At 41.4% G+C, this 26,617-nt stretch overlaps 3 protein-coding genes across 4 annotated transcripts in view; all 3 read right to left on the reverse strand.

Annotated features, from left to right (window-relative positions):
* The window catches only part of dst (dystonin), a gene marked incomplete at its 5' end in the record, with an annotated part of 80,626 nt that overhangs the window by 36,141 nt on the left and 17,868 nt on the right, over window positions 1–26,617 (reverse strand). The window contains 29 exons of the mRNA XM_079560118.1: window positions 5,410–5,518; window positions 5,587–5,675; window positions 6,653–6,799; window positions 12,699–12,797; window positions 12,869–12,976; window positions 13,069–13,152; window positions 13,231–13,393; window positions 13,521–13,714; window positions 13,802–13,940; window positions 14,016–14,194; window positions 14,316–14,473; window positions 14,899–15,082; window positions 15,159–15,285; window positions 15,545–15,699; window positions 15,789–15,941; window positions 16,008–16,133; window positions 16,203–16,298; window positions 16,404–16,508; window positions 16,585–16,746; window positions 16,819–16,896; window positions 16,971–17,099; window positions 17,187–17,804; window positions 18,220–18,313; window positions 20,243–20,370; window positions 20,457–20,552; window positions 20,738–20,857; window positions 22,857–22,963; window positions 23,051–23,163; window positions 23,416–23,582. Coding sequence (XP_079416244.1) covers window positions 5,410–5,518; window positions 5,587–5,675; window positions 6,653–6,799; window positions 12,699–12,797; window positions 12,869–12,976; window positions 13,069–13,152; window positions 13,231–13,393; window positions 13,521–13,714; window positions 13,802–13,940; window positions 14,016–14,194; window positions 14,316–14,473; window positions 14,899–15,082; window positions 15,159–15,285; window positions 15,545–15,699; window positions 15,789–15,941; window positions 16,008–16,133; window positions 16,203–16,298; window positions 16,404–16,508; window positions 16,585–16,746; window positions 16,819–16,896; window positions 16,971–17,099; window positions 17,187–17,804; window positions 18,220–18,313; window positions 20,243–20,370; window positions 20,457–20,552; window positions 20,738–20,857; window positions 22,857–22,963; window positions 23,051–23,163; window positions 23,416–23,582 — 4,227 coding nt within the window. The remainder of the gene's footprint in view (window positions 1–5,409; window positions 5,519–5,586; window positions 5,676–6,652; window positions 6,800–12,698; window positions 12,798–12,868; window positions 12,977–13,068; window positions 13,153–13,230; window positions 13,394–13,520; window positions 13,715–13,801; window positions 13,941–14,015; window positions 14,195–14,315; window positions 14,474–14,898; window positions 15,083–15,158; window positions 15,286–15,544; window positions 15,700–15,788; window positions 15,942–16,007; window positions 16,134–16,202; window positions 16,299–16,403; window positions 16,509–16,584; window positions 16,747–16,818; window positions 16,897–16,970; window positions 17,100–17,186; window positions 17,805–18,219; window positions 18,314–20,242; window positions 20,371–20,456; window positions 20,553–20,737; window positions 20,858–22,856; window positions 22,964–23,050; window positions 23,164–23,415; window positions 23,583–26,617) is intronic.
* On the reverse strand, window positions 148–4,890 carry LOC306965591 (dystonin-like). Of its 2 annotated transcripts, XM_079560098.1 has the most exons (4): window positions 1,064–1,236; window positions 773–988; window positions 548–691; window positions 148–475 (listed from the first exon to the last, which is right to left on the reverse strand). In XM_079560098.1, the coding sequence occupies exons 1-4, from the start codon at window positions 1,217–1,219 to the stop codon at window positions 203–205; spliced, it is 789 nt and encodes a 262-aa protein (XP_079416224.1). In that variant the 5' UTR covers window positions 1,220–1,236; the 3' UTR covers window positions 148–202. The 2 variants fall into 2 exon arrangements, with proteins under 2 accessions (XP_079416224.1, XP_079416223.1); XM_079560097.1 differs by lacking the exons at window positions 148–475; window positions 548–691 and adding an exon at window positions 1,270–4,890 and having other exon boundaries at window positions 886–1,204.
* Window positions 6,806–12,666, reverse strand: LOC306965586 (uncharacterized protein). Its single transcript, XM_079560064.1, has 2 exons — window positions 9,329–12,666; window positions 6,806–8,809 (listed from the first exon to the last, which is right to left on the reverse strand). Exons 1-2 carry the CDS (start codon window positions 12,173–12,175, stop codon window positions 7,001–7,003), a joined length of 4,656 nt encoding a protein of 1,551 aa, XP_079416190.1. The 5' UTR covers window positions 12,176–12,666; the 3' UTR covers window positions 6,806–7,000.

Below are 26,617 nucleotides of genomic sequence, written 5' to 3' on the forward strand. Positions count from 1 at the left end.
CAAATGTACATTTTTAGGTCAGGGGTACTGTAAACATGCTTGCAAAGTGCCACTTAGTGCTTCAATAACAATATCTCCGTTTTGTGTGAATGTTATTGGTATTTGAGTTTAGTGAAGAGCATTTGTAAGCCATGCTGGAGGGCAGTGAGCAGAACAGACTGTGTATTACAGACTGTATTTGGCAGGGTATTTTATTATCTTATTAGTAAACCATAATGTTCATCATGTACAGGTAGACCTGTGCTTGATTTTCCAGCTGTTTTTGTTCCACTAAACTCTCCAGTGAGCTTCTCTCAGTGGCGAGCCTGTCTGTGTTCTCCCTGAAGGCTCTCTGAGTGGAGCTGAGCAGTTTGAGAAGGTAACTGCTGTGAGCCGGACTCAAGAACTGAGCGTGCTCAGAAATAAAGCTCTGGATTTCAAATGTGGCGTCCTCCAGATTTAGCCGACCATCCTTAAGGAGCAAGTTCTCAAAGTCCTGTGGGAAAACAAAACAAGAGTATAACGGTGCACTTTGGGAAGTAACAGTATAGACAGGATTATTATTTACGTCTTTCTGCTGAATCAGACATGTCAGTGTGTCCACATCACAGGAATTAAAATCCATGCTGGAAACTTCAGAGTTATTTTGACAAAGATCTGACAACTCTTGAAGGTTATGGAGATGTTGGACATAAGTTGCTTCCAAATGTTCCTAAGAATGCAAAGTTAAATGTGTATATATAACATTTACACTTAAATATACAGGAGTTAATCATTCACAACTACTCTTTACTTTTCCAGCTTCCATTGCATTCTTGAGTGCATCACTTTTCTCTGCACACATTTTGCAAACTGCGGTAAAATGCGGTTCTAATTCCTGATATGTTGAGGCCAAGTCCCGGTGGATTTGATGAGGTACTTCCACCGCAGAAGAGCACAAAAGTTCTCTGGCTTTCTTCGTGTCCTCAGTCAAAACCTCTGCCAAGTCTGATAGCTGTAACTTCAAAGTCTGTAAACACAAACAGTCTTCTAGTTATTTTATATTTCTTTCAATCATGACAACTGATTCTGACAAACTACCGACCTCACATTCCTCTATTTGAATTTGCAATCCCTCCATGTTTGAGGCTATGGGAGAGCAGAGTTCTCTCCTCATCTCATCCAAGACATCCGTGTGATCTTGCAACTTCCCAACACACTCCAGATAATCTTGGATTGAAAATAACTGCGCACACAACATCTAACATCAGCAACATACAAGTGAAACTGGTGGTGCATGGTGCCACTTGCCTTATTTTGAACCTCTTGGATTTTACCGCTGTCCTTCCCAGACGCCGTGGGGTCTTCTATTGTCTCTGCTGCTTGGAGACTTGGGTCACCTTCAGCCTCCTCTTCTTCCTTGATGCTGTCCAGCCTGTGTCGTGTGCCCTGTGCGGTCTCACCCCCCAGTGCACTGTTCAAAGAGTCCATCACCTCCTGAAGCACTGACAAGTCCTGACTTGAGGACACGGTCTTCAGAACCTGCAGAAGTTGTAGCTGGATATTTGGGGCATCGCTGTGCTCACTGTCATTGCGGTCGTTTTCTTGTTCAAGTTGGCTGCTTTCCAAAAATGTGTGGTCTGAACTGGGAACATTTTGGGCACCCATGACAGAGTCTTGCTCGTGATGGTTCTCCACAAGTCCTTGGGTTAATTCTTTTTTATTGGAATCTCCTCTTTTTATGTGCTGTCCCTCTAAACTGATTTGGTCTTCATCATCATGGACAATCTTTCCTTCTTCAGTCATTTGTACTTGGTCATTTAAATCTGCCTGATATGGACTTACACTGTGAGTGGTGCTCTGATTCTGCAAGTTTGCCAGCTCTCGACACAGAGAAAAATCTGAAATACTACTGTGTTCTTCAACATTGCCTTCATTTTTCAGTTGTACCCCTTTTTGGCTTATTATAGATTGCTGCATTGAATCAGCTTTCAATTTTGAAACATATTTTTCTTGCTCCTCAGAGGAAATTGGCAATCGACTCAGTTCAGCATCTTCAGAAGAGTTGTTAGCTCCTACGGTTTTATTATCATCTTGGGCATTTTCATTATCTACAGTGTTATGTAAAGCACAGTCTTTTACACTGCCTTCATTGATAAGTTGACTCGCATTCGAAATCTCAGGCGTAGAGCCCCTTAACTGTATTGATTGGAACTCACTTACAAATGCGTTGTGCCCGTCTTCAGAGCACATAGACTCAATAGGACTATCTCCAGAATGAGGTACACCCCGCTGATGTAATGTGCGTTCATCTGCACAGTCTTTGTCATAGCCCCTCCCTGGAACGGCACACTTGACCAAATCCCCCGGTGATGAGTAATCTTGAATTAGCTCATAGTTGAACATTGACTGGGCTGGGCTTAAGTCATTCTCTGCTCTTGCTTTTTCCAAATCCAGATGGTTACCTGGGGAGTAAATATAAAATTCTGACTCATTCGTGGGGGGATGTAAATTCTTGTGTTCATCGTGTGGATGAGGGGTATGTGTAGTTTGGCTTTTTGCCTCTTTTTCATTGACAGAGTTTGGCAAAGTTGATTGTGCGGTTGGATCAAAATCAGACTGAGTTTGGTTTGTAGCGTCTAATAAATGATCTTCTGCCTGTGTTCGTGTTTTGCCAATCGGGTTTATACTCCTTGTGGTCACATGACTTCCAGCAAAAGGTGACATCATCAGTGAGCCAGCAGAATCAGCAGCGCTAATGCAGGGAGTGGCTGTGTATCGATTTCCACTTATCTCAGCCCCTCTTGTCTCATGCTCCATCATTGCAGTACTTTCTTGGCTTTCTTGGTGGGTAATGTCAAGCATCATGACAGCAACCTTCCGATCAGGCTGCTCTCCGAGCCTAGACTCCTTAATATCGAACTCTTTCTGATTTGGATCAAACGATAAACACTGGTTTGTGCACTTTGCCTCATTGTACAAACTCTCTTCGAATCCTATATCACTTGCATTTTCATAACTACCTCTGTCGCTGATGCTACTTTGAGTACATTTAGACACCAATTCACTTGGTTGTATTTTTAGCTCAAAGTCACTGTCTAATGTGAAAGGCCTCCTACTTATTTGTGCTTTGTCGTCTGTGCAACTATCATACACAAAATCCCCCTGTTTGTCCAATAGACTCTGTTCTGCATGTTCTGATTCAATTGTGTCATTTTCTTCAGTGGCCGACTCCGAAATATCACCTTCCTCTTCTTGTAGAAAATATATTGTATCTTCTATCTCGCTTTTCTCGTAATGAGCATTGCAGGGATACTCATAGGAAGTATTAACTGTATTTTCAAAATGGCTACCAAGTACCTCAGTGTCTAGGTATGACAATGAACGCTCAGATGTATACATCGTCTGAGGGGAGCTGCTCGGAGTGCATATTACAGTGGTTGTTTCGATCATTTGGATTTCAGTTTTATTTACAAATTGATTATGTGAAAGATTGCTACAAATTCCTTCCGCAAACTCATTTATATTTGAGTGCGGGTCTAAAATTACAGCTTCATCAATGTCTCTGTTTTCATTGAAGTGTGACCACAGTGGATCCAAATATGCCTCCATATCATGTTCATTGAAAGTAATATTCCCACTGGTGGAGGCGACAAAATCTTGAGAGTAACTTTGTGAACGCTCTCTCTCTTCATCACTTCCCTCTTCCTCATTAATCTCTAAATGCACATCTGACATATCCCCAATATCAACCGTATAGTATGTTTGATTTTGACAGATACTTTCATACATTGAAGGATTCTCAAGGAAGATTTTGATCATATTTGTCAGCTGTTTGTCCAATATTAAAATTCTATGTCCTGTTTTTGGATCAATGTAAGTGTTCATCTTCAGGTAGGACACGAATAACAGCCTGGCCTCTGCAGGAGAGGGGATCTTAAAATTCAGCTGTAGTGGGGCATATTGTCCCTCTGATCTGTGTTTTAAGTACGTGAGCCAAGACGAGTATTCCATGTTAAGTTGATCAATATCGAGTAACTCATCCGGGATCTCTATAGTTTTCAAAATATTGGCGGCAAAACTGTCAATAAAACCCCTTTGAACTGCTATATCAATGTCTATTACCTCTGACATTTCGGGGATGTACAAAGCCACAATTTTTTGATAATCTCCATACAACCCACTGGTAAACTTCCCTTCCTTTTCAACATGCAATGAAGAAGATACTGTTTCTCCGGATTGAGGCAGCACTACTCCTATAAACTGATTTCCGAGTACAATGAGCGTGCTGCTTGAGCTCATCAGATCACACTGAACAGCCGCGTCCACTTTCAGCTCTCCCTCATTACTCATGATGATGTCCTGTGGCCGGCTGTGCTCTGCTTCTAAATTTTGTCCTTGGCCGGATGACTTAAGAGAATAAACATCCCTTTCGGGCATCACTGATTTATTTCCTTTGAGGCAGTTGAATATCATAGTGTTAACCTCGCCTGGGTCAGAGTCCGGATCATTTCTTGCGGCACTGATATTTTTCAAAGCCTGACAGGTTCTCTGCTGCTGTTGCAATGCCTTTATATAGACCGATGCAGGGATCAAACCGCTCTTTAGCGCCCCCTCTAAGCTCAGAGCATCTCCGCTGTAGCGCATCTGTAATCCGTCACTGTTGTCTTTGAGCTCGATCATTTTAATGATGGGGTTTTCCCGCGTGGACTCTCCCAAAACATCTGCTACTTCAGCGATGGACACAGAGGACAGGTGTGAAGACTGGATGCATTTGTTCGGAGCGTTCGCTGAAGGTTTGTAACGGGGATCCTGGTCGGAAACGAGATCTTGCTCCATGTATTCATGAAGCTCGGTCCGAAAATGATCCAAACTTGAGAGATTTGTTAAGGGGATGTCATTAGGATGTGCAGCTTTGGCCAAAACTCCATAAAGGTCAGATTTGAAAACCTAAAAAGAAAAAAAGAAAAAGGTCTTTATGACAAGAAACAAAGAATCTAAAGCAATTGATGTTTATGACAAAAAATGTGACCAAAAGATTTACTCACCAAATCACAAACAGTTCAAGATAGCAGAAGGATTCGGGCAGACAACAGATTAAAAGCTGTCATGCATTTAACAACGCAGAATCCAGCATTGTGCAAAAAAACATGTTAGTTACGTGGCATCAACAATAGACAAATGTCATAGTAGTACAACAGTGTGAAGCTCAGCCCATTGTTTTGGTGTTGTTTGAGTAAGTAAGCACGTTTACTCAGCATGTTTACAGCATACCCAGACGGTTAAACGTTCAATTTTGCCTCTGACACACTCAGTTCATTGTGACAGTGGTGCAACACACTTTCCATTGGGGAAGAGAGAGAGGTTAGTCATGCAACTGAACACCAGAGGGCGCTGTTTCTAAACACTTCATTACGCTCAAGAGCAGGGTGAAAACAACCAGGGTCCAACCTCATCTGTGGAGCTTGACTGTGATGCACAGTGTTGGGAAAGTTCACTGAAGGCCTGGTTCAGTTCCTTCAGCTGCCCCTCAGCCTCCGCTCTCTCCTCATCTGTCATTCTGAAAGGAGGATGCATTGTGTTAGAGATGGTGCAAGAAATCATGCGCAAAATCAATGTTTTACTTACTTTTCACTATGTTTGTTCAGCATTGCTTGTGTGATCCTCACTGCTTCTGCAATCTGTTCTTTTTTAGTGACCAGTTCTTCCATAGACACCTGTTCCAACAAAGAATTTGGCATTACAATGTTACATGTTAGATGAACAGAAGACAGCTAAAGGTTTGCACATAAAGAGGATTATACATAAAACAAATGCAATAGTAGATGATTCGAATGTCAATTTGGTCAGTGGTTTATTGCTACATTTGCTGTTACGATGTGCTTAAATATAATAAGTTATTAGTTTTCTCTAATGCGCTGGTTGGAGCCGAAGATAAAAAGGTTAAATTCAATTATGATTTGTGATGTGTTATTACAGGCATGTCTGGAGGCGGCAGTCAAATGACCAATAAGTATGTGCACTTAGTAAATGATTAATGACAGTTCATCTTGCCCAAACTCGCAAAAAATTAATGACATTGCCCCCCCCCCCCCAAAAAAACCCACAAAAATCTAATAAATGCAATAAAGTTATGAAATTCCTGTGTTAAGTCACAAGTAAGACAGAGGTGAAGCCACTTTAGTACATAATCCGAAGGTGTAATAAGACCTTTGGTACATGATGTGGTTATATAATTGTAATATTATCACATATACATATCGAAAGCAATGAGCATATACATTTCTTATGAATAATCAAAAACAGGTTTCTTTAATCTGAATAGATAATCCAAAAATAGAAAACCATTGATACAGATAATTTTTTTTTTTTTTTAAAGTTGGTACTGTTTAATGTCAGTGGATTATTTGCCAGCAGCAGCTTATAATACTACATGATCGAATAACTTCATATAATGGTCTATCCAGTGATTTTTATAAATGAAACTTTCTAAACAGTACCATATAAAGGCTACAATATTTAACATGTATTTTGCATATATTATTTGCACTATAATTCATTCATTCATGTGGATGAATTGAATCAGTTGGTAAACAGTGGTTTTATTACAACTGAAATCACACTGACAAAAGTGACACAACCAAAACAGTTTATACTCAACAGCAGAGAAATAACATACTGTACACATACACACCTGGGGCTTACTGGACGTGCCTGTGTTGGCATTACTATCTTTAAGGCCACTGCCATCTTGGTTGACGCTGTGTTTCACATTGGACATCCAGTGCAATAGTTTGCTAACTTTGTCACCATGCTCCCTCTTCTCCTCATCAACAGACCTCTAGAATAAGAATATAGGGTTTTTGGTAACATCGCTAATGAATTTCCAAATGTGGTGATTGTAATTCTCAAAAAGTCAAAAAAATATATTAACATAAATTAAACTCCAGATAAAAGATCTCTTATACACTCCAAACACAGCAAAACGTACATTTACTGAATTCATAATACAAAAATACTTCACAAGACAAACTTGAAATAACTATTTATAAGCCAAAATATAGTGATACATTGCTTTGGCTCCAAATGGGTGGAGTTTGGTGGCCTCCAGTAACCTCAGTCCAGTGTGACAGTCGAAGACACTTCTCTCCAGTGCCTCCCTGAAAGTGATTTTCCTCTTGGTCTTTGGACATGACAGATATTTGGTCTGAAACTTTTCGTCTTTGAGCACAGCAGCAGTGACTTTGTCCACAAGGCCACTTTGCATCACCTCCTCAAAAGACACCCTCTCATGTGTTTCGGGGTTCACCAGTCCCCCTGTCAGGAGCTGGAACTCAATACAGCGGAAACCAACATCTTTTGGGAGGAGATTTTCTTGCACTGCTTGGGACACGGATAAAGTCTTTCCTGTTTTGGGGTTTGCAATGCCATAATATGCCTGCTCAAATTGCTGTAGCTGCTGTGCTAGTGCTTCATCGACAAGGCCTCTCTTAAGAGCTTCGGTAAGCCTGGCTTTCTCCCCAGATGCAGGGTCACAGATTCCCCCGGTACAAGCCTGGGCTTCTAAAAACCTCAGTGCAGTAGCTCTATCGGTCAAACCTTGCTGAGCACCCTGAAAAATAGACAGCCTCTTCCTAGAAGTGACATCCCAGAGACCAGCTATTGGACTGTTTGCATCCTCCACTACCACCATTCTTGAGAATATAATGTCAGCAATCTCATATATACTGAGTAACCCATTACAATAACTTTCAAACTCTGACTTTTCAAGAAAACGCTGGCTCAAAGCAGACTCTAGACAAATCTCCCGGCCGCTTTTGGGATCGGTGATGATACGAAGAGGTTTCCCATTGGCGTCAACTGTGGACCTTTCTTGCCATTCGCTCTCCTGTTTGGACAATGCCAGGTACGTGCTAATCTCAATGTGTTTCTTCTTAAAGGCCTCAAATGCTGACATCTCACAGCCCTGGCTGCTGCTCACAACACACACCCTATGGGAGCTTGATGGGGAGATATTGGTCAAATGTCTATCTCCAAATGGGACAAGATACACCCAACCATCTATGTCATAAACACACACCTTTAGCATTTCAGAGTAGTAAGCTTTCTGTCCCGTGTCAAGGCTATGGAAACCTTTGTTGTTACTGACTGGTTCATGCAGACTTTGTAGAGTTTCTTTGTCTATGAGACCCTGGTCAATAGCAGCACTAGTGGGCACTCTTGCACCTGTCTCTGGGTTGATGAGCCCTCCAGAAGAGAGCTGCACCTCCAAGTACATCCTGCCTCGGTACCTATCGATGAGCCTCTGCTGTATGGCCTGAAACACAGACAGCTTTTTACCGGCGTAAACATAACCTGTAAATGCCATCTCTGCTTCTAATAGTTTATGTTTCAAAGTTGGATCTACAATGCCTCTCTCAATAGCTTCAAGAACCGATAGAGTTTGACCTGTTGCCAAATCTGTGATGCTCCCAGTGGCAGCTTGGGCCTCAAGAAACTCCACAGCGTAAGCCTTAGCTAGGAATCCTTTTTCAGACGCTTCTAAAAAGGGCATTTTCTTCTTGCTGGACTCCACATACACTCCTGCAATAGTCGCTGACTTTCCACCAAAATGAGCAGAAGCATTTTGCATCTCCTTTCTTGTGTTGAGGCTGGAGTCAGACTGGTTTTCAGAGTGTGTGGTGACGTTCTCTGTGATTTCAAACACTTTAGTAACATACTGCCTCTTAGTGGTCACGTTGTGTTGGTCAGAGGTTTTCTGCCCTGGTTCTTCATAATGTATGGTTTTACTGATAATGGTCTGACTGTTCGGGTGTTTGGGATCTTCTGGAGTTTGTTGGGTCTTTGCCATCTGTGGATGTAATATTAGAATAATGTTTAAAAATATCTGGCTATAAACACAAGCTAAACATGCTGCATGAAACTTGTAAGCTTTTTAATTAGGTTAATCACTGATTTCTGCTACGTCTGCCTTGGTGGATTTGTTGGTAGCCTTTTACAGTACGGTAATAGGATAAAATACCCAGCCAACTATACAATTTCATTATGGTCACTATGCCAACCATGTCTTCCATGTTTTATGTTACTTCATGGTAATATGAATAATAACTGTACAAAGAATGCACATTGCCATTATTTTCTGAGTAAGAATATGGACATTGACACATCCTTATTCCTATTTCAATCGTATTATCACGTTATGACTATGGCGTAAATAATGTACAACCAGTTTGGGTAATAGTGACATACCTACAATTTACAAAACCTACAGTTTACAGTTTCTGGGAATGTTTCACACAGCATGATTTGCAGTGTTAAATGTAAGTGCTGTATTGGTAAATGAAATAAAGGCTAAATATCTCATGCATACCTCTGTGGTCACTTTAGTCTTTAGCATCTCATCCATTGTGTTCGTGGCTTTTACGCCTTCATTTGAGGACGTCATGTTCTGCTGCATTACTTCAGTCTTCATAGAAGCTGCTCGATTGTCAGTCTTTTTTTCCAGTTGATTTCCACTGCCCATCTTGACGTCTGACGTTGTTATAAGTTTCTCTTTCAGACTTCGTACTTCTTTGACGTAGGACTCAATCTGCTCCCGATAAGACTTGGCTTCATTTTCTATTCGAGATCGTTTCAGCTCATTATCTGTCATTTTGCCTGTCTGTTTCACCTGGACTGTGGACTGGCTCTGCTGGTTTTGTGGAACCGGCTCACTTTGCTGGTTAAATTTAGTCTGCTCAATGTAGTGATTTTGTGACACATTAATTTGCGAGCTGAGTTTACGATTGTCCTCCTGGAGCTGCAATATGATAGACTTTGCCTCTGATAAATCCTGAAGGACTTTATTCTTTTCTTGCTCTATTTTGAGCATCTGCTGCTGGTCTGCGCCTGGCTTGGTCTCCACTGTTGTGTGATGATGATGCACTGTCTGAATGTGCCTAACGTCTTGTTTTAAACCCCCTTTGAACATTTCTGTTAATTCTGATCCCTGTGACGCCCCTTTCACATCGCTCTGCATCATTATCAACTTCTTCTCCACCTCGGTGCGCACCAACAACAACTGCTGCTCATATGCTTCTTTCTGAAGCTGCAGTTTATTCTTTAACTCTTCCAGCATTTTCTTACAGTTACTCAGCTGCTCCTCCATCTGCTGGCCTTGTAACTTAAGAGCCGCATTTTCTCTCTGTTTCTGATCGATTTCCATTTGGTGCTGCTGAACAGTGTCTTTATATGTTCGGACTTCTACAGACAGAGACGTGTTTTTCTCTAGCTGCTCTGCTCTCTCCCTCTGAAGCAGGATGTTTTCGTGTTGTAGATTTGACCGGGAGCTGTCAGACGTTGACATCACCTCCTTGACTGTCTTCTTAGTCTGCTGTAGCTCGGCCTCCAGCTGCATTATCTTTGTCTCTTTCACCCTCAATTCCGAATTCACCTTCACTAACTCATCGTTAGCCTTTTTAGTAGAAAGGTTCATTTCAGATATTTTCATGTTCAAGCTTTCCACTTTCCTTTCTGCTGCGTTCTTGTCATTTAGAAGAGTGGTCATCTCCTGTTTGAGTTGCACAGACACTTTCTCTGTACTGACTGTGCTGTACTTGTACTTTGTAAGTTCACTTTCTAGCTCCCTGTATTTGTCCCTGCTTTTACGACTCTCCTCGCTCTCTCTTTGTAGCTCGGCTGTCTTTTTATCCAGTTTTGAATTCAAATCATTTATATCTGCATTTTGCCGGTTAATCTTTTGCTGAGCTGCTGTTTTCTCAGTAGATAATGTTTGAACATCTGATTTGAGAGTCCTTATTTCTTTTTCATAATTAGCAATGCTTGTGTTAAGTGTCTGCATTTTTTGCTGCTGATCAGTAGTTCTCTTATTCTCATCGTTGTAACTTGCAACTTGCAACTGCATTTTAATCTGCAGCTCATTGTAACTTTGTGATTTTCTATTCAGCTCATCTTCTATAATTTTAACCTGCGATTTGCCACTTTCGACCTGGGACTTCAAGATCTTAATTTGTTGGTCCCTGCTGTCGATTTCCATAACAACTTGTTCAAGTTTAGCCTTGGCATTCCTCAAATTGTTCTCTGTCTCGAGCTTAGCCTTCTTTAGTTCGTCTACTTCTTTCTGCAACTGAGAAATGATCAATTCACTTTTCTGCAATTCAACTTCCAGGTTCTTGTATTTAAGCTGCAAAGCCTGTTCGGACCTTTTCACTGTTGCATTTTCCTCCTTAACTATTATAAGCTGTTGTTTGCAATTCTCAATCTCATTTCTTAATGTCACTATCTTCTGTTCAGATGTTGCCCTTTCTTTCTCCATAGCCTCAGCCTCAATCTGTAGATGTCTGAAGTCACTGTCAGCAGACACGTTTTTTCTCTTGAGCTCATCACACTTTGCCTTTAACTGATCGACTACGGTCTGTTTTGAATCTAACTCTTCCTCTAATTCCTGCATTTTATTGACCTTTTCCTGCTCTGTAGAGTTTTTCTTCTGAAGCTCTCCCTGCGTGATCTTAAGCTGCTCTTTAAGGCCCTCCATCTCAGTTTGTTGGAAAAAAACATTTTGTTCAAGTGAAGATTTGGCTCTTTGCAAAGACCTGATTTCCTCCTGCAGTTCGACGATTACTTTCTTTAGGTTTACAGTTTGCTGTTGCAGGTCCTCTGACCTCTTTGTGATGCTGATCTGCTCTGTTTCTCTGTCCATCTGTAGTTTTTGTAAAGCCTCATTGCTATCGGCCAGTTGTTTTTTCAATGTTTCTGCTTTTTTCTCAGCCGCCTCTGCTTTGCTGAGGGACATGGTTAGATTCTGCTGTAGGACCTCGTTTTCTTTAACGGCTGCCGTGTGAGTTTCACTCTGGATCAGCATAGTCTCAGCTGCTGCTGAATTAACTAAGCTCTGTTCAGAGGCCTGGATCTTCATCTCCAGCTCTACCTCACCTTTCCTTTCCTTCACTGCGCTCTTCCTCTCAGCCTCTAGCTGCTCTATAAGCTGCTGTGTGTGTTGAAGCTCTTGGTCAATGGCATCTTTCTCTTTTAGGGCCATTTCCAGTTTTGTACGATATTGGTTCACTTCATCCTCCAGTTTGGATTTTTCCTGATTCACACCATCAACGGTTTGCTGAAGCGTTTCTATCTCAAACTCCATCGTTTCCAGCTCGGCTTGTTTTGTGCTCAGCAGTGTTTCCTGTTCATGAATTCGCTGCATGAGTTGGTTCATTTCCATTTCACCTGCTGCTTTTTGCTCTTCCACGCTCTCTGTCCATTTGGCACTTTCTGCTTTTTCAATAGTCTTTCTGTTCTATAACGCAAAGACAAAAGTCATCTACGGGTTCAGGGTCACAACAGCTCATAAATATGAGATGTGCTGCACTGCCCAGGCATGCTCCTCACTGTTAGATGATGTCTCATCTAACAGTAGTTCAAGTTTACTGAACTCACCAGTTAACGGCCACTTCCAGTTTACCACCATAGCACTTTGAAGAAAACAATACTGTTTGAAGGTTTCAAACAGAAACCTTCTTAAAAGACAACACCATCAAGTCACCATCACCAGTCACCATAAACAGCGAAGAGAGACAGACATGCTCTTATGAACCATATGCCCACACTCCGAAACCTACTTTTTTATCAGCAAAACATGTATCTAATTCTCATGGAGATCCACAGTCTTGAAATAGCACATCACATGGCACATTAAGAGATTCATAGAACAAATATAAAAAGAAGGAATTGAAAACATTTCTTACCTCCTCCTCTTCTGTCCTTTTCAGAGTTTCACTGGCAAACTTCACATACTGCGTCATGAGAGTCACCAAAGCAGTGTAGCGAGTTCTGAGATCCATGAACTGAAAATATGGTTCATAGTTTTTAGATTTTGTGTATCTGTGCATGACAGTCTACAAAAATACTATTATACCTCTTGTTGAATAGCATCAGCCGAGCTCTGCATCTTTCTCTTCTTGAGAGGAGATTTGTGCTGAGAGTCGACCATGGCTCTGAAGGTCATCAACTGCAGCTCATAATCCTTAATTACATGTATAGTGTATTTATTAGAAGAGACATATTTAGGTTCATGAATATTGTTCAATTATTAGAACTGATTACTGTTTCCTTTACCTTAACAGAAGTGGAGTACTGCTCAGAGTATTTTTGGCACTCTTCAATCCGACCTTGCATTTGTTCAATTTCACCTACAAGAACCTTGAACGAACATAATATACACATATAAATATATTGTTTCTTTATATAACAGTGCCCCATTTTTTTTAAATATCCAACCTTCTGTTTGTTTAATAATTCAGCCAGTGCCTTGCTGTCCTCTGGTTTGTTTTCCTGAGCTTTTAGCTGTGCAGCCTCCATTTCACTGATCCACTCATCCAGACTGCTGTATGACTCTTTGTAGTGTTTCAGGAACTTGCTGATTCCATCGAGGTCTCTGAGCCTATAGATATATTAACATGTTAAAACACTGATCACACAGCATCACATTATGACACCGGTTTATAGCATTTTGTCCTTAAAAAGTCTGCATGTGTGTTCATTTTTGCAGTAAAACATCCACAACAAACCTGCTATCAATCTGGGAGTGAATGCTCTGCCATCTTTCACTGATTTGGTCGGCCTTCTCTTTGTGCCAGTCCAGGTCAAAGTCTCGCTCATTGTGGGACTTAAACATGCGGTCACTGATGACTCGGGCTTTCTGAAGCTCGTCCTCCATGTCATGGAACACGCCCTGCTGTTCATCCATCTCCGTCCGCCATTGCTGAGATACACAAGACATATTTTTCATACAGCAGTTCAAACCCAGGTAAAGAGTTGAGGTAATTGTTTTGAACGTTACTAGTTTTACCTTGAGGGTAGAAACAACTGACTCGATGGATTTGAGGTCAGAGTTTGTGGCGTCCTCCTCATATAGTTTAGATTCAAAGGCTTTAACAAACATCTCAGCGCCTTGGCTGTGCTTCAACACTAAGCTCACAGTTTTCAGCCTGCAGAAGACCAACACATTCAGGCAATTACTAGTTGTTCACAGCAGTGCAATGAGGTAAACAGATGAGCCATACTTGTCCAGATAAATGAAGGACATGGAGTGGACTTGGTTCATGCTGTGTACCAGAGACGTGAGCTCAGAGGACAGAGTTGAGGCTGAGGAGGAGCCCGCAGCCTGACGAATGAACAGCTCACACTTGTCCTTCATCTGCTCAGTGTCCTCCTTCAGTTTAGCCAGCTCCGCTATCTTCTTCTGCAGGGCAAACAATATCAAAAACAAAATTGTGTTTTCAGTGTATCAGCAGTGCCTACTAGAATTGGCCTGCATTTTGTTGTAGATTGATAACTAGATACTATCCATACAAACACCCTACCTCCTGCTCTGTGATCCTCAGCAGACTCTGGTCCAGATCGTCTCTCTCCAGAGGGGTGCGGATCTGTCTGATGAGGTGCTCCTCATGAGCCTCCAAGTGCATCCGAAAGTTACGGATCTCAGAGATGTACTGGTTGTACACAGACTCTTGATGCTCCTCTGTTCAAATACACACACAATTAATGCTTATAAATATATGGAATAAAATACACTGTAGTTTAATAGTGTAATATTGGATATAGTCAAACCTCCTGAGTCACAGTGCACTATGTTACATGAACCTGTAGATGGCAATAGTATCACATGATTCGATCCTACAGAGGTTTCTGGTAAAAAGTCCTCAATGGATAGACAGTATTTAAAAAATGTCTTTTTACATTGGCACGCACATAGCCTATAATTATGATCCATTACAGGCCACACCTATAATTACATAAAAACCCCTGATAGCAAAGCCAGCCACTTCTTTTGAAAGGTTTTAAGTCAGACAAAAAACTATAATTCCAAAAGGCATTAACTCTGAGCTTAGAGGCTTACAGAGCCATGTGGTTTTTTTTTTCAAGAGAAATTAAGCTAAGCCTTGCCTCTCTCTGCCGAGCGGAGCAGTTCTTCATAGTACTCTTTGCAGGCAGCCACATCTCGTTCAAGCTGGGCGCAGTCAGCTACAGTAAATACCTCCGACTCTTTACTGTCCTTCAGAAACTCATCAAAATGAATCTGCAGGTTGTGAATGACCTGCTGATGCTCCCCTGGTAACATGGTCTTGATCTGAAACAACAGAGACGGTTATGTATCTACATTGTGAGCTGAGACAAATGAAATAATGAAACACAGTGATACATACTGAGGCCACATTCCAGTTATGAATGGCTCGTATATCCGCCATTAGATGATGCCAGGCGACCACGCTCCTCATGTTGATATGAGAGTGGTGCCACCGCGACAAGACGTTTTGGTACAGCTGTTCAGTTCTTAAGAAAAGTTTAAAAAAAACAATTAAGATTTCCGTAAGTCATACCAATTACACTGAGAAACATTACATTACAAGATAAGGTAAGGTAAGGTAATCCTTTATTGATCTCACAATGGGGAAATTCACTTGTTACATTCGGCATTCAATAAGATCACTCAGGGTGTGCAAAATAGACAGGAAATGTGCAAACAGTTAAATAGTAAAAAAAAAAAGAAGAGGTATCTTATGTACAATAAGTAAAACCAAAAGCAACTCACTTCGTGGCCACGTCTATGGCCTCTTTGTTTGGTGGAGGAACAGTGAAGCACACAGACGGCACCATGGCCTCGTTCCCAGCTGGGTTGATTACTTTCCACTTGGCTCTGTGAGCATTACCAGCCAGGACACATTCATCATCTTTATAGATGGTTATCTGAAGACATGAAACACATTGAACATTTTAGAAATAGTAAATGTATCAAGACAATATTCAGGTATACCAGTGGCTAAAAGTTCAAGTACCTCTATTTGACGATAATCACATATGGCTGTCACTGGGAGGGAGGACCTGACTGGGTTGTCTGGGTTTCTGGGCCGTAGTTGAACAATACTCTTCGCTCTGCCCACCAGTCCTGCAATTGTACTGCGGTACTGGAGTAGCTGCTCCTTCTCATCCTTCAAAAGGTAAAACAATGAGTATTGTATTACACGAATAATATATATTTTTGTATTGAAGCTTACCATGGATTCTTGAATGAGATCGTCTAGTCTATGTAAGCTGCTTGTTCGATCACAGCTGTATTTTCGATGTATCGCATCCTGCAAACTCTTGAGGTAATCCATAGACTCTTTGGCATCACCGAAAAACTGCACAAACACAAAAAATAGGATCAATCATTTTTGTGGATTGCTATTTATATAACTGTAGATACTCACCTCAAAGTAAACTGCGTTTTCTTTTAAATGCTGCTCAACACAAGCACACAGCTGTAATATCCAGCTCCACTGCGTCTGCATGGCAGCTCTGTATGCCTGAGAGGGATGATTTTATTTGTACACGTAATATACATTCAATTACTGAATAACTGTACAGGTTTAGGAGTCAAAAAAGATTTTTGCACATAGACCAATTCTTACTTCTATTGTTAGTCTGGCTGGGTGGTTCTTGAGTAAAAGCCGATCTGCCTTGTCCTGTACAGACTTGATCATATCGTCTTTGTCATCCAGCTCTCTCATCAGATCCTGTTTAAAGTTCATATAACGTTTAGTCTGAGGCTAGTATGTTGACGTTCACTACACATTCAGAGTGGTGGCTTACAGCATGATAGTCCCTTTTCTTAGAGATATTGCTGTTGCGGTCACTCCAGTCAAAGGCCACCTCCTCTTCTTCTTTCTCATTCAGCCAGATGAGCTCCTGAGTGGCCTTTGAAACAAAGTCATGGAGGCTTTCTAAGTGGCTTTGCCGGTCTCTTGAGCAGCTCTGAAAAAATAAACATTCAAAAACATCAATCACAAACTCTAGATGTATGAAAATCAATAGTGCAACACTCACCAGTAGTCTGTCATACTGCTTGTCCAATCTGTTTAGTTTTTCAGCATAGTTTAGTTTCAAGGGCATGGCCATCTGCATCTATAGAAAAAATACATTTAAAGCTGAAGTAAATGTTGTTTGTAAGTGTTTCCATGTACTAAAACTTCACTTACTTCACTAAGTTTGGCTTCTTTAATGCTCATTTGAAATTCTTCGATAGCTCTGTGTATGCTCTTGTGATTATCTAAGGATGTCTCCACACTGGGCAAATCCGAGCCCCACTCTGCTCGATCCAACTGCATCTGTGGAGGAGGGGGAAAAACATATTTCAAATTAAATTAAATAAGTATTACAATAATGAAAAACTAAATCTCAATCCGGGATCTAACCTGCATCTCCTCCACCCATGTCAGCAGGTCTTGGACGTACTTCATGTTGACCTCGTCTCCTGTTATACTCGGATCGGCCAGTGAGGATTTTAATAAAGGCTTTCGTATTTGTATCTGTTTACCATGCCTGAAGCCATCTGTGTCCATCATACCCCCGCCACCAGTCATAAAGGTTTGGACCGAGGCAGGCTGCAGACCTGGGCTTAGTGTGGACGGGAGGCCCGGGGACAGGCACGGGCTCAGACTGGAGGTGTATGTGGCTCCTGGGGTGACCAGTCCCCCCGGGGTAAGTGCCGGAGTCAGTGCTGGTGAGGGTATGTTTGAGGAGAAGCCGGAGTTTAGACTTTGAGTGATGCCTGATATCATCATCTTGGTCTGCTCGCTGGTTAAGGTGTGGCCATTGCTGTAGACAGAGGCGCAGTCGGCTCTTAGGACCAACAGGTCGTCACGGAGCTTCGACACTCTCTGAACGAGCTGGTCCGCGAAGGGGAACTTTCCATCGAGGAGGATTTGGATGTCCACCACTTGCTGTCGAAGAATGTTCTCGCATTCTAGAAGGTAGCCCGCGACCTCCGACTCATTTAGGAACTGGATGCCAGACTCGAGACGTTTTGCATCCTTTTAGAGAAAAAGAAAAAACGGTAGTGTGAGTAGTTTGAAAATAATAATAAATTAACTAAACAGTAGTAGTAGTTTGAATAGAGGTTTGTTTAAGCAATAATTCTAAGATACATAAAATAAAAAATCATAACACTTTATTTAAGCAATATTCATCACAAATATTTCTCGACCCTAATATTGCATCTATCTAAGTTTGATATACTGATATGACACAGACGGTAACGCTAAAGCTGTGTTCGAAAAGTCCCACAATGAACATGAAACACAATGAGACATTACTTAATAAAGTATTACATAAGAAAATATAGTAATCGATGTAGTAATTATCGTGACAGCCCTATTTGATCTACATAATTTTGTTGCACACTGGTATACTATCAAGCACTTTATAAATAGTGTGCACATCACTCACCGACTGTAGAGCAGCCTTGGCCAGAGACAGTTTTTCTTCGCCGTTGACACAATCTCGCTGGATCCTGTTGGCGATTTGCTGCAACATCTCAAGCCTGCAGAAAATATGTTACAGTGAAATTCGGCCTCTAGTGCTGCAGACATCGTTTAAAACATACCGAGACCCATAGGCTATGTTGTTGTTGAGAAAGACGGAGCTGTTAATTTGCAAAGGTTCGGCGAGAGTGTGCAGTGTATCATTGGAGCAAATGCTGTTAAAGCTACTGTTGCTGACAGAAGACACACTGCTCAAAAATGCCATATTATCCATTGTGGACCGCGTCTACTCCAAAATATCCATTGTCTTCTCCATCGTGATCTTCCCCCCAAAGCCTATATCTCTCTGACTGTCCACACCGTTGAACACTCCCTGACTTTTATACTGTCAAGTGCAGGTGAGGATCCAGTCAGCTAAATCCCACCCCGAAAAATATGTGACCCTTGAGGGAAGAGAAATGAAATGGCAGGCTTAGACAGTTCACCTTTATAAAGAATGAACTGTGTGAGTTACTGAGTTGCTGCCAGTCATGTACAGCATTTTTTACAAAGATTGAAGTTGCCAAATATTATGTCACAGGTAGATTTATGTTTGTTTTGATCTATTTATTTAATACGCATTCAGCAATAACATTTGAGATGTGTTGTTTAAAGTCTTGTAGCATATGTACTAAGTTTCAACACCTGTCCACAGGTTTTTTTTTAGGTTACAGTAGATAAAACACATTATTCAACAAGACCAGACCAGGCACATTTTACTCATGGGAACAACTCTGGCCCGATTGTAGCCACTGTTTAAGCTCTCTGTTAAAGATGTTAACATTAGTCTGCAGTTTCAGTCCAATGGGGAGAGAGTTCCACAGTGTAGCCCACTTGTAGTTGAAGCTGGATTGTCCAAAAGATTTTCGGAACTTTAGGAGCACACAATTCAAGCTAACTGAGGTTCTAGTGGAGGGTATGAGAAAATCCTGCTGCCCCACCAGGAGGCGGAGACACTCAGTTGCTTATGCTTTTGTATGGTATCACAATGATGCCATCTCATAGGTTTCTTGTCCAATATCATAATTGCCTGCTTATACAGAGAGGTCACTGGCTTGAGAGTGGAAGCTGCTGTTTGTGACCATGCTGCGATGCAATATGACTGATATCGCTCTTCTAATAAAACAAAAACAATTCAGATTTAATGTGGCTTTCCTGGCGTTCAAAACAAACCCCCAAAGTGTTATGAATCTGCCGTGTGTCATTAGGGCTCAACGCCAATTTACTCTTTGCCAAACCTGGATTGAAGGATCGGTTTGCATCGATAAGAGCATTATCGTACAACGTGGTGGCAAAGTGTCTGGATAGCGCACTTGACTCGCTGCAAGAAGGAACTAATACCTGCAGACTTTGCTGTGTGAAGTTTGCATGTTCTCCCTATGTTTCAGGCACACAGATCTCCCCCCATAAACCCAAAACAAGCACAATATGCTCGAGCTAGGTACTCCTGACCATCAGTGTGGCATGGGATCTGGTCTCTGAGTACAATAAACTGTACGTTACTTAATGACTTGTGCCAGTTGAATATGGAAATCACCAGACACATAGCCTGCACATGAATTTCAGTTAGGCATCTTTCACCTCTTCGTTGAAAAGGTGTAGAATCAAACCACAGCATGGAAAGTACCACATTTATAGCACATTAACAAACGCATTGGACCAGAAAGGGTCAAAATGAAAGTGATGTATAAACCTCATTTGTATTAGGTCTCTTTAGGCACATTTGCGAGAGTACAATGTGACTGGGTGCAATATCTGCTGATTCATGCAGCATTAGGCTCTGCTGCACACACCCAGTAGATCATTTTACACTCTGAAAAACACCATTCACACCTCAATGGCTTTGAATGACCAACTTTCATTATTATTTTAAACCGTATTATCATTAGCAGTGCTTTCTCTATGGACCTTCTGTATGGTAGCTCTGTACATTCAGTTCAAGTAAATACCTTTCTAGCTCTGGCCTCAGGCTCTTCTCTCTCTCCAGCATGGCGACGATTAATTTGCCCCATTCCTTCTCAATATCGTTGGGGTGATGTCCTGGAGGTAATTGGATGCGTCCAAACTCTATCCACACCTGTCCCAAGCACAACATGAACAAAAAGAGTGTTCAAACTGCGCAAACAAAAAGTAGACATGATGCATTGGAAACTGCAACTTTACCTCAAGCATTTGATATAAGTTTTCTATCTTTGCTTTCTCTATCTCTTTCACTGGGATATCATTGTCCTTAAACTGAAGATATTGTGAATAAAGTGCCTGTAAATCAAACTGTAGGTTAATAAAAGCACTGCAAAATAGACAAAACAAAATACTGCACGCTGGATGAAAAATTCCTTTTAGACACTATTGATTTACAGCTGTAAGTGGAAACGGCCACACCCACACAGCCATTTACATATTGAATGAATTAAGCTCTATACAAAGTAAGGGAGGAGGCCTACCTTAAGTTCAGCAGGACTGTTGGGGAATGCTCTGTCGTTCATTACTGCCACGTTGTGTTTGATCCACTGGCTGAGGTATTTGATCATGTTCTGGTATTCAACCCATTTTATGTCCACATCCTGAATAAAACAGCACATTCATAAGTTGTATGACTAAATACTAACCTCAATATGTAAGCATGTATAGTCATGGTCTGGAAAAAGCCATGACCTTTCATATTAATAATGTGTTAAATCAAATCAGTCATTGAAGTACAATGGCACAGTTTCAAAAACGCATCAATGTAATGGTTGATTAATGATTACTGTGAAATATGTTTATGCATGAGACCCATGTATGTTCAATAACATGTACTGTCCCAACCAAAATAAAGCAATAAATAAAACAATAAAAAAATGTCAGCATGGAAAATATGAGATGTGTATGTTAGGCCCAATACAGACAGTAGTATTATAGTATACGGAGTGATGATGATAGAAGCATTTGTGTTATTATGTATTCATATATGTAGTCACATGTTTTACTGCTTATTCATCTTAGCATTAATAATCTATAGCAGGGGTGTCAAACTCATTTTGGGTCGCAGGCCAAATTCAGCTCCCACGGCGGGTCGCGGGCCGAATATAATAGAGAAAATATTTCCAATAAATGAATAATAATAAGCTGTGGTCAAAGCCCCAACTTGACTGTAGCTTCATTAATAACTACGGCTTACACTTGTATTGCACTTTACAAGCCTGTCACAAGTTCTACTACATAGTAGTTATTATTCATTCACACCACAGCCGCCCTGGGGCAAACTGTCCATTTACCACGTGGCTATAATGTGTTGTTCATATCTGAGCTCTTATTATGTCAGTCCCCTCTGCTGGACGCATGTGGAACTCTTTCAGTTTTTTAAATGTAATGCCCCTAGTGGCCAGAATGAGCATTCTGGTTATTCTTTAAAAATTCATAACTCCGCACATGAATGGGCTGGAGATTTAATTATTTTTTTGCATACTCTAGAATTTATGCTCTACAGGGCAGGGGCCGGATTAAATCATCTGCATGGCATATGCGCCAGATATGTGTTTCAATTATTGTACCAATGTTAAAGAGGGACTTTTTCTGTCCAAGAGTGAATTATTCGGTCACGTTCATATCATATGTGCATATCACAGGTGCATATCACATGTGCATATTACATGTCAGATCACATGTCATATCACATGTCAGATCACATGTCAGATCACATGCCATGCTCAGGAGACAACAATGAATCTTGTGTCTTGAACAAAGGATGGGTTCATAATTGATCAAGTGACGGCCACGAGGGCTGGACAGTACCTTATAAAAGGACATGTATTCAGAGTGAGGGGAGCTTCTTCCTCGAGCGGTTGTAAAACCACTGTGTTTTCTCTGTAATATCTATATTCAAAACCACAAAACGCAGTACCTGACCTTGAGTCAAATTAGAGTTTCTGGTCTGCTTCTGGTTTTGTACCTTGAAAATATTGGTTTTCTGTGCTTTAGCCACACGGAAATACAGTATTTGTAGGTCTGTTTTCTTCACGAAGAGGTCTACGCGGGAACAGAGTGAGTATGAGTTATGATTTTCACAGGGTGTGATGAACGAATCCAAGCTTGTACTGCGAATAGCATTTGTCTAATTTGAGTCGCAAGTTTGCATTTGCATTTCATAAAGGCGGAGGCCCCTACAATTTTAACACTAAAACGGAGCAGAAAGGATTTTACAATCGTTAATACTCTGGACACCTCAACATATGGGCTTACATAGGTGTAATATCAAAGCGACTGAAGTAAATAATAGAAGCTTTGAACTCAGATATTGACATAGATACAACATAGATATTGAAATAACATATAGCAAGGGGTGTGTTGTGAGTTACGAAGGTGCCATTAATGGTAATGGTGAGTAAGTGGTATCGATTAACGTCGGGCCACCGGAAAGAACCTGAGAGGGGAGGCCTTGTTAATGTACTAAACAACTAGGTTAAGTGTCAATACTATAATTTATAAAATTGGTTTATGAAAATGGTGAATCTCTCTACCGTAGGCACAATATACACTGTCTGCAAGCATTTTTAGTTCACTTTGTATGAAATAATCACTCACATTAGGACTGATGCCGTCAACACCATCAGGGACTTTAGGGAAGGCATCATACAGGGTGGACACATACGTGATGACTGACTTCTCATCAGGGGACTGGACGTCCACATCTTTGGAGGGAAAAAATTACATGGTAACAAGATTTGACAGGTTTAGAGGTGTAGCTAAATCCACCAATGAAAGACGAGAGCTCTTACCTTCAGGGTCTAACAGTCTGGCCACTCCTAGCTGCTCTGCTACACAAAAAGCTTGCTCTAAATTTGACCGGTTGGTCTGTGCTGACACACGGCTCATATCAACAAGGTCTGGTCTAGAACACAAAGAGAAACACAGAGAAATCAATAAAACAAATTCAACTTCAAAGCAAATATTCATCCATATTCATCCGGTTAGAGCTTATGAGGAGGTGGAAGGAGGCAGTGGCCAGTTGGCCGCAGCTTGTATGGACACGCAATTACTGTATATTCTCAGCGATTTAGTGAAGCTCTTTTGCTCTAGATTCAAAGATTGTAGTATATAACATTCAGTCAGCAAAAACACAGCATACAATCTATTATAGTACCTGTATTTATGAATAATGGCATTAAATAGCCTCCCGTCCCTCCAGGAGGTTGTGAAGTTGTCACATCTAACACCGACGTAGCCCTCTGTCGACTGCTTGGACCAGAACAGAAGACGCTCCTTGGCTGTCATGTCCTCGGACTCCCCTGTTACATGGATCTCCGAGATCTTTAAGAACAACATGAGACATGATATGAATCCTTTGAGCCCAATTCTCTGTTTCATTGCTGTAAAGCAGTGGTTCCCAAATTCTTGTCCCACGTCTCCTTGGTGCCTCATATTTATATTATCAGTCCTCATTACTTAAAAGGTTGTGCCAAGAATTTAGGAAGTGGTCAAGAACTCCTAAAACGTCTGAAACAAGTGACCCCAGGGGCCCTATATCTCACTGAAAGCTGTGAAACACTGTTTTAAATGGTGTACAGGTATTGACAAGACAGACAACTTAACACAACAAAACATATTTTTACGTTTTTTAAGTAAAATAATTAGTATCTCAATACGTTTTATAGGGTACTTTACTGAAAAGTTAAGTATGCAGTACAGCAAATAATCTAGTCTTGAGATGTATTAGGCATCACTCTGAGGCCTGTTAATTCAAGTTCAAACAGATTCAGACTTCAATTACTGCTATCGCACCCTGGCACCTCATACAGATCCAAAAAGGAGTACTTACTCTGTTATTTAGTTATTATAAAATGCCAAACCAAACCTTTGCAGTACATTCAAACAATGCTTCACAACAATTGCACTATTTGAACATGACCTAAAAACAAAATATCAAAATCAGCCTGGTAATGATGATAGCAATATGCTGAATCGAATCTCATGTCATAGGTGTTCTGTAGTAGCTTCACCTTCAAAGATCCAAATTATAAACCATAAATGAGACTTGCACTTTACACTGACACACAACTGCTTAAGACCTGAGCTGGGATACCAAGTATTACTGACATTTAAAGACAGACAGACAGTTAAACCCCCCCAAACCACAACAATAATAGCACAATAGATAATATAGACCTCATAACAACACACATTCATCTATTAGCATCTAATGGAAACTCAACCATGACACCAGCCACCAAACACTTTTATGTTCCCAAGACTGAATCAAGCCTGTGACGTCTATAAATATGAGGGTCTGTTTACCTCGGCCTGAGTTGTGATACGCTTGGCAGCAGCGGGAGGTGGCTCTATGACAGCAGAGCAGGTGCGGGCCCTGCGCCGTCTCCTCCGGTGCACTTGAGAGCCACATATAATTTTGGCCAATGAGTTCTCGGTGCCTGGTCTTTGGTGCCCCCCCTGAGTGTGCAACATGTGCTCCACTGCCCCGAAGCTCACCGCCCTCCGGAGCTGGCGTTGCACAAGTTTCCTCACCAGCAGATTGTCTTTGCTATGTCTGAAGCTTGTGTTAAGACTATGGAGCTTTCCTTCAACAGTCGATCTGGATACTTCATCTTCTGTGGATGCCTCATCTTCAGTCGACAGCTCATCTTCAGGTTTGGCCAGAGGAGCTCTGTTAGACCTGGTGGCTAGGGTCTGGATAACAGGTGGCTTCTTAGAGATTATAACTGGTACGTCTCCAATCCAGACGCCCCTGCTGATGCTGTCCTGCCAGCATACAGGCTTTTTCACCTCTGTTGACTTATCCTGCTCAGAGCAGGTCCCCCCGCTGCTTTCCTCAGTAACATCCAGAGGCCTGAAACTATTACTGATATCTCCATTAGTCCTAGTGTCGTTTATTCCACTCCTGGGAGAGTCCACCGGGGCAAGGTCTTCAGATTTTCTCTTTTTCCTCTGGAAGTAACGGCGACCTTTCAAGTCTTCGGATTTGGGTTTGAGTGGAGCCTTTTTGGGGTCCACGTAGTACTCTTCTTTAGGCACACGCACACAACCACATGCATTTCCCATGGCTGTCGATGCTCTTCTGCTTTCAACATGGGGCAGGTAGATTCAAGCTAATCCAACGAGCAAGAGTTTATCAGAAGAACCTTTATCCCAAAGATAGGCAGTCATGTTCACGCAGTCAGCCGGCACTGTGACAAATAGCTATGACGCGGTTGTCGACGTAGACCTTTCTCAGTCAGGAGCATGGTTGACTTTTCCTTCAAAGTCACAGCTTACTCTTGTTCGCACACTCCTCGCACGCTCGCTCACTTAGGTCTCTCCTGACACCAGAATCCTTTCTGACCTTTGGAACATTTCTCTGCTTTGCTAATCCAGCACAAACATCATAAATGCACACGCCGACACTGCCCACGTGCTCAGTTCACAGCTGAGAAGGTATGACAAAGGCTTGTGCCCCGACCTGTTTGGGACTGGCTGGTCTACATCACCTATACACTGTAAATATGGGCAGTCACACCCGTACTGTGCGAACACATCTAACACATCTGAGGGTGAGGGGAGGACGAAGTGCAAACAGTAGCTGAAAACTATTATACTGGAAAAAATTGGCTCAGCAGATTCGGCGTTGGCCACACAGTCCGGATACAGTGCCATCTGGGCACAAAAGCTTAGGTCAACAGTTGAGGCCAATCCAAGCAGGACAGACATGCTTCCACTTTGTCTTTCATCTTGTACTAATGAAGAGTGAAGGAAAAGGTGGAATTTAGGCACTGAGGTATAAAAGTAACACACTGAATGACTCCAATGGAAAGCTCCATTAAAATCTGTAGAATCCGATAGGCAGTGGGAGTGTATTTCACATGAAAGGTCATTGCAGTGTTGAATAGGTTTTAACTTTTTAATTGTGATTTGTTGCTATTACTATTTCACCTTTATGTAATTATTTTGCTTATTACTGGAAAAAAAAAAGGTTTATAATCCAAAACAAATATGTTTAGTGAAGTGTAAAATATCCCAGGCAATTGTTTTCATTGGAGTTTGGACAGCATATCTACACAGGTTAAAAATAATCCAAATGACTGAGAAATCCAGTTAGTGTACTCCATAAACTATTCAGGTCTCGTCTGAATCCACACAGTAAATCAGTCCTTAATAATCAATACTTTCTGAGATTCAAAATCTGGCGGATATCTTTCTTGAATTATTTTGGTAACAAGTAACAACACAAATCAACAAAAATAAAAGATTGGACACACAGAGCATTATAGACTACTAACACACCAGACACAAAATAGATTAGAGATTGTGGACCCAAGCAACTAATACAATAGTGCCAATCTGATATAGTATAC

Source organism: Gobius niger (genome assembly GCF_951799975.1).
Source record: "Gobius niger genome assembly, chromosome: 7".
Taxonomy (NCBI): Eukaryota; Metazoa; Chordata; class Actinopteri; order Gobiiformes; family Gobiidae; genus Gobius; species Gobius niger.

Bases quoted from the DNA above. Each gene is read 5' to 3' on its own strand.
- LOC306965591 (XM_079560097.1), bottom strand. From the start codon at position 4,797: ATGGAGCAAGATCTCGTTTCCGACCAGGATCCCCGTTACAAACCTTCA. The intron at 1,205-1,269 runs GCAAGTGGCACC...TTGTGTGCGCAG, and splicing joins TCCAAGAGGTTCAAAATAAG to TTATTTTCAATCCAAGATTA.
- LOC306965586 (XM_079560064.1), bottom strand. From the start codon at position 12,175: ATGGAAATGAACCAACTCATGCAGCGAATTCATGAACAGGAAACACTG. The intron at 8,810-9,328 runs GTATGCATGAGA...TTACATCCACAG, and splicing joins AGACTAAAGTGACCACAGAG to ATGGCAAAGACCCAACAAAC.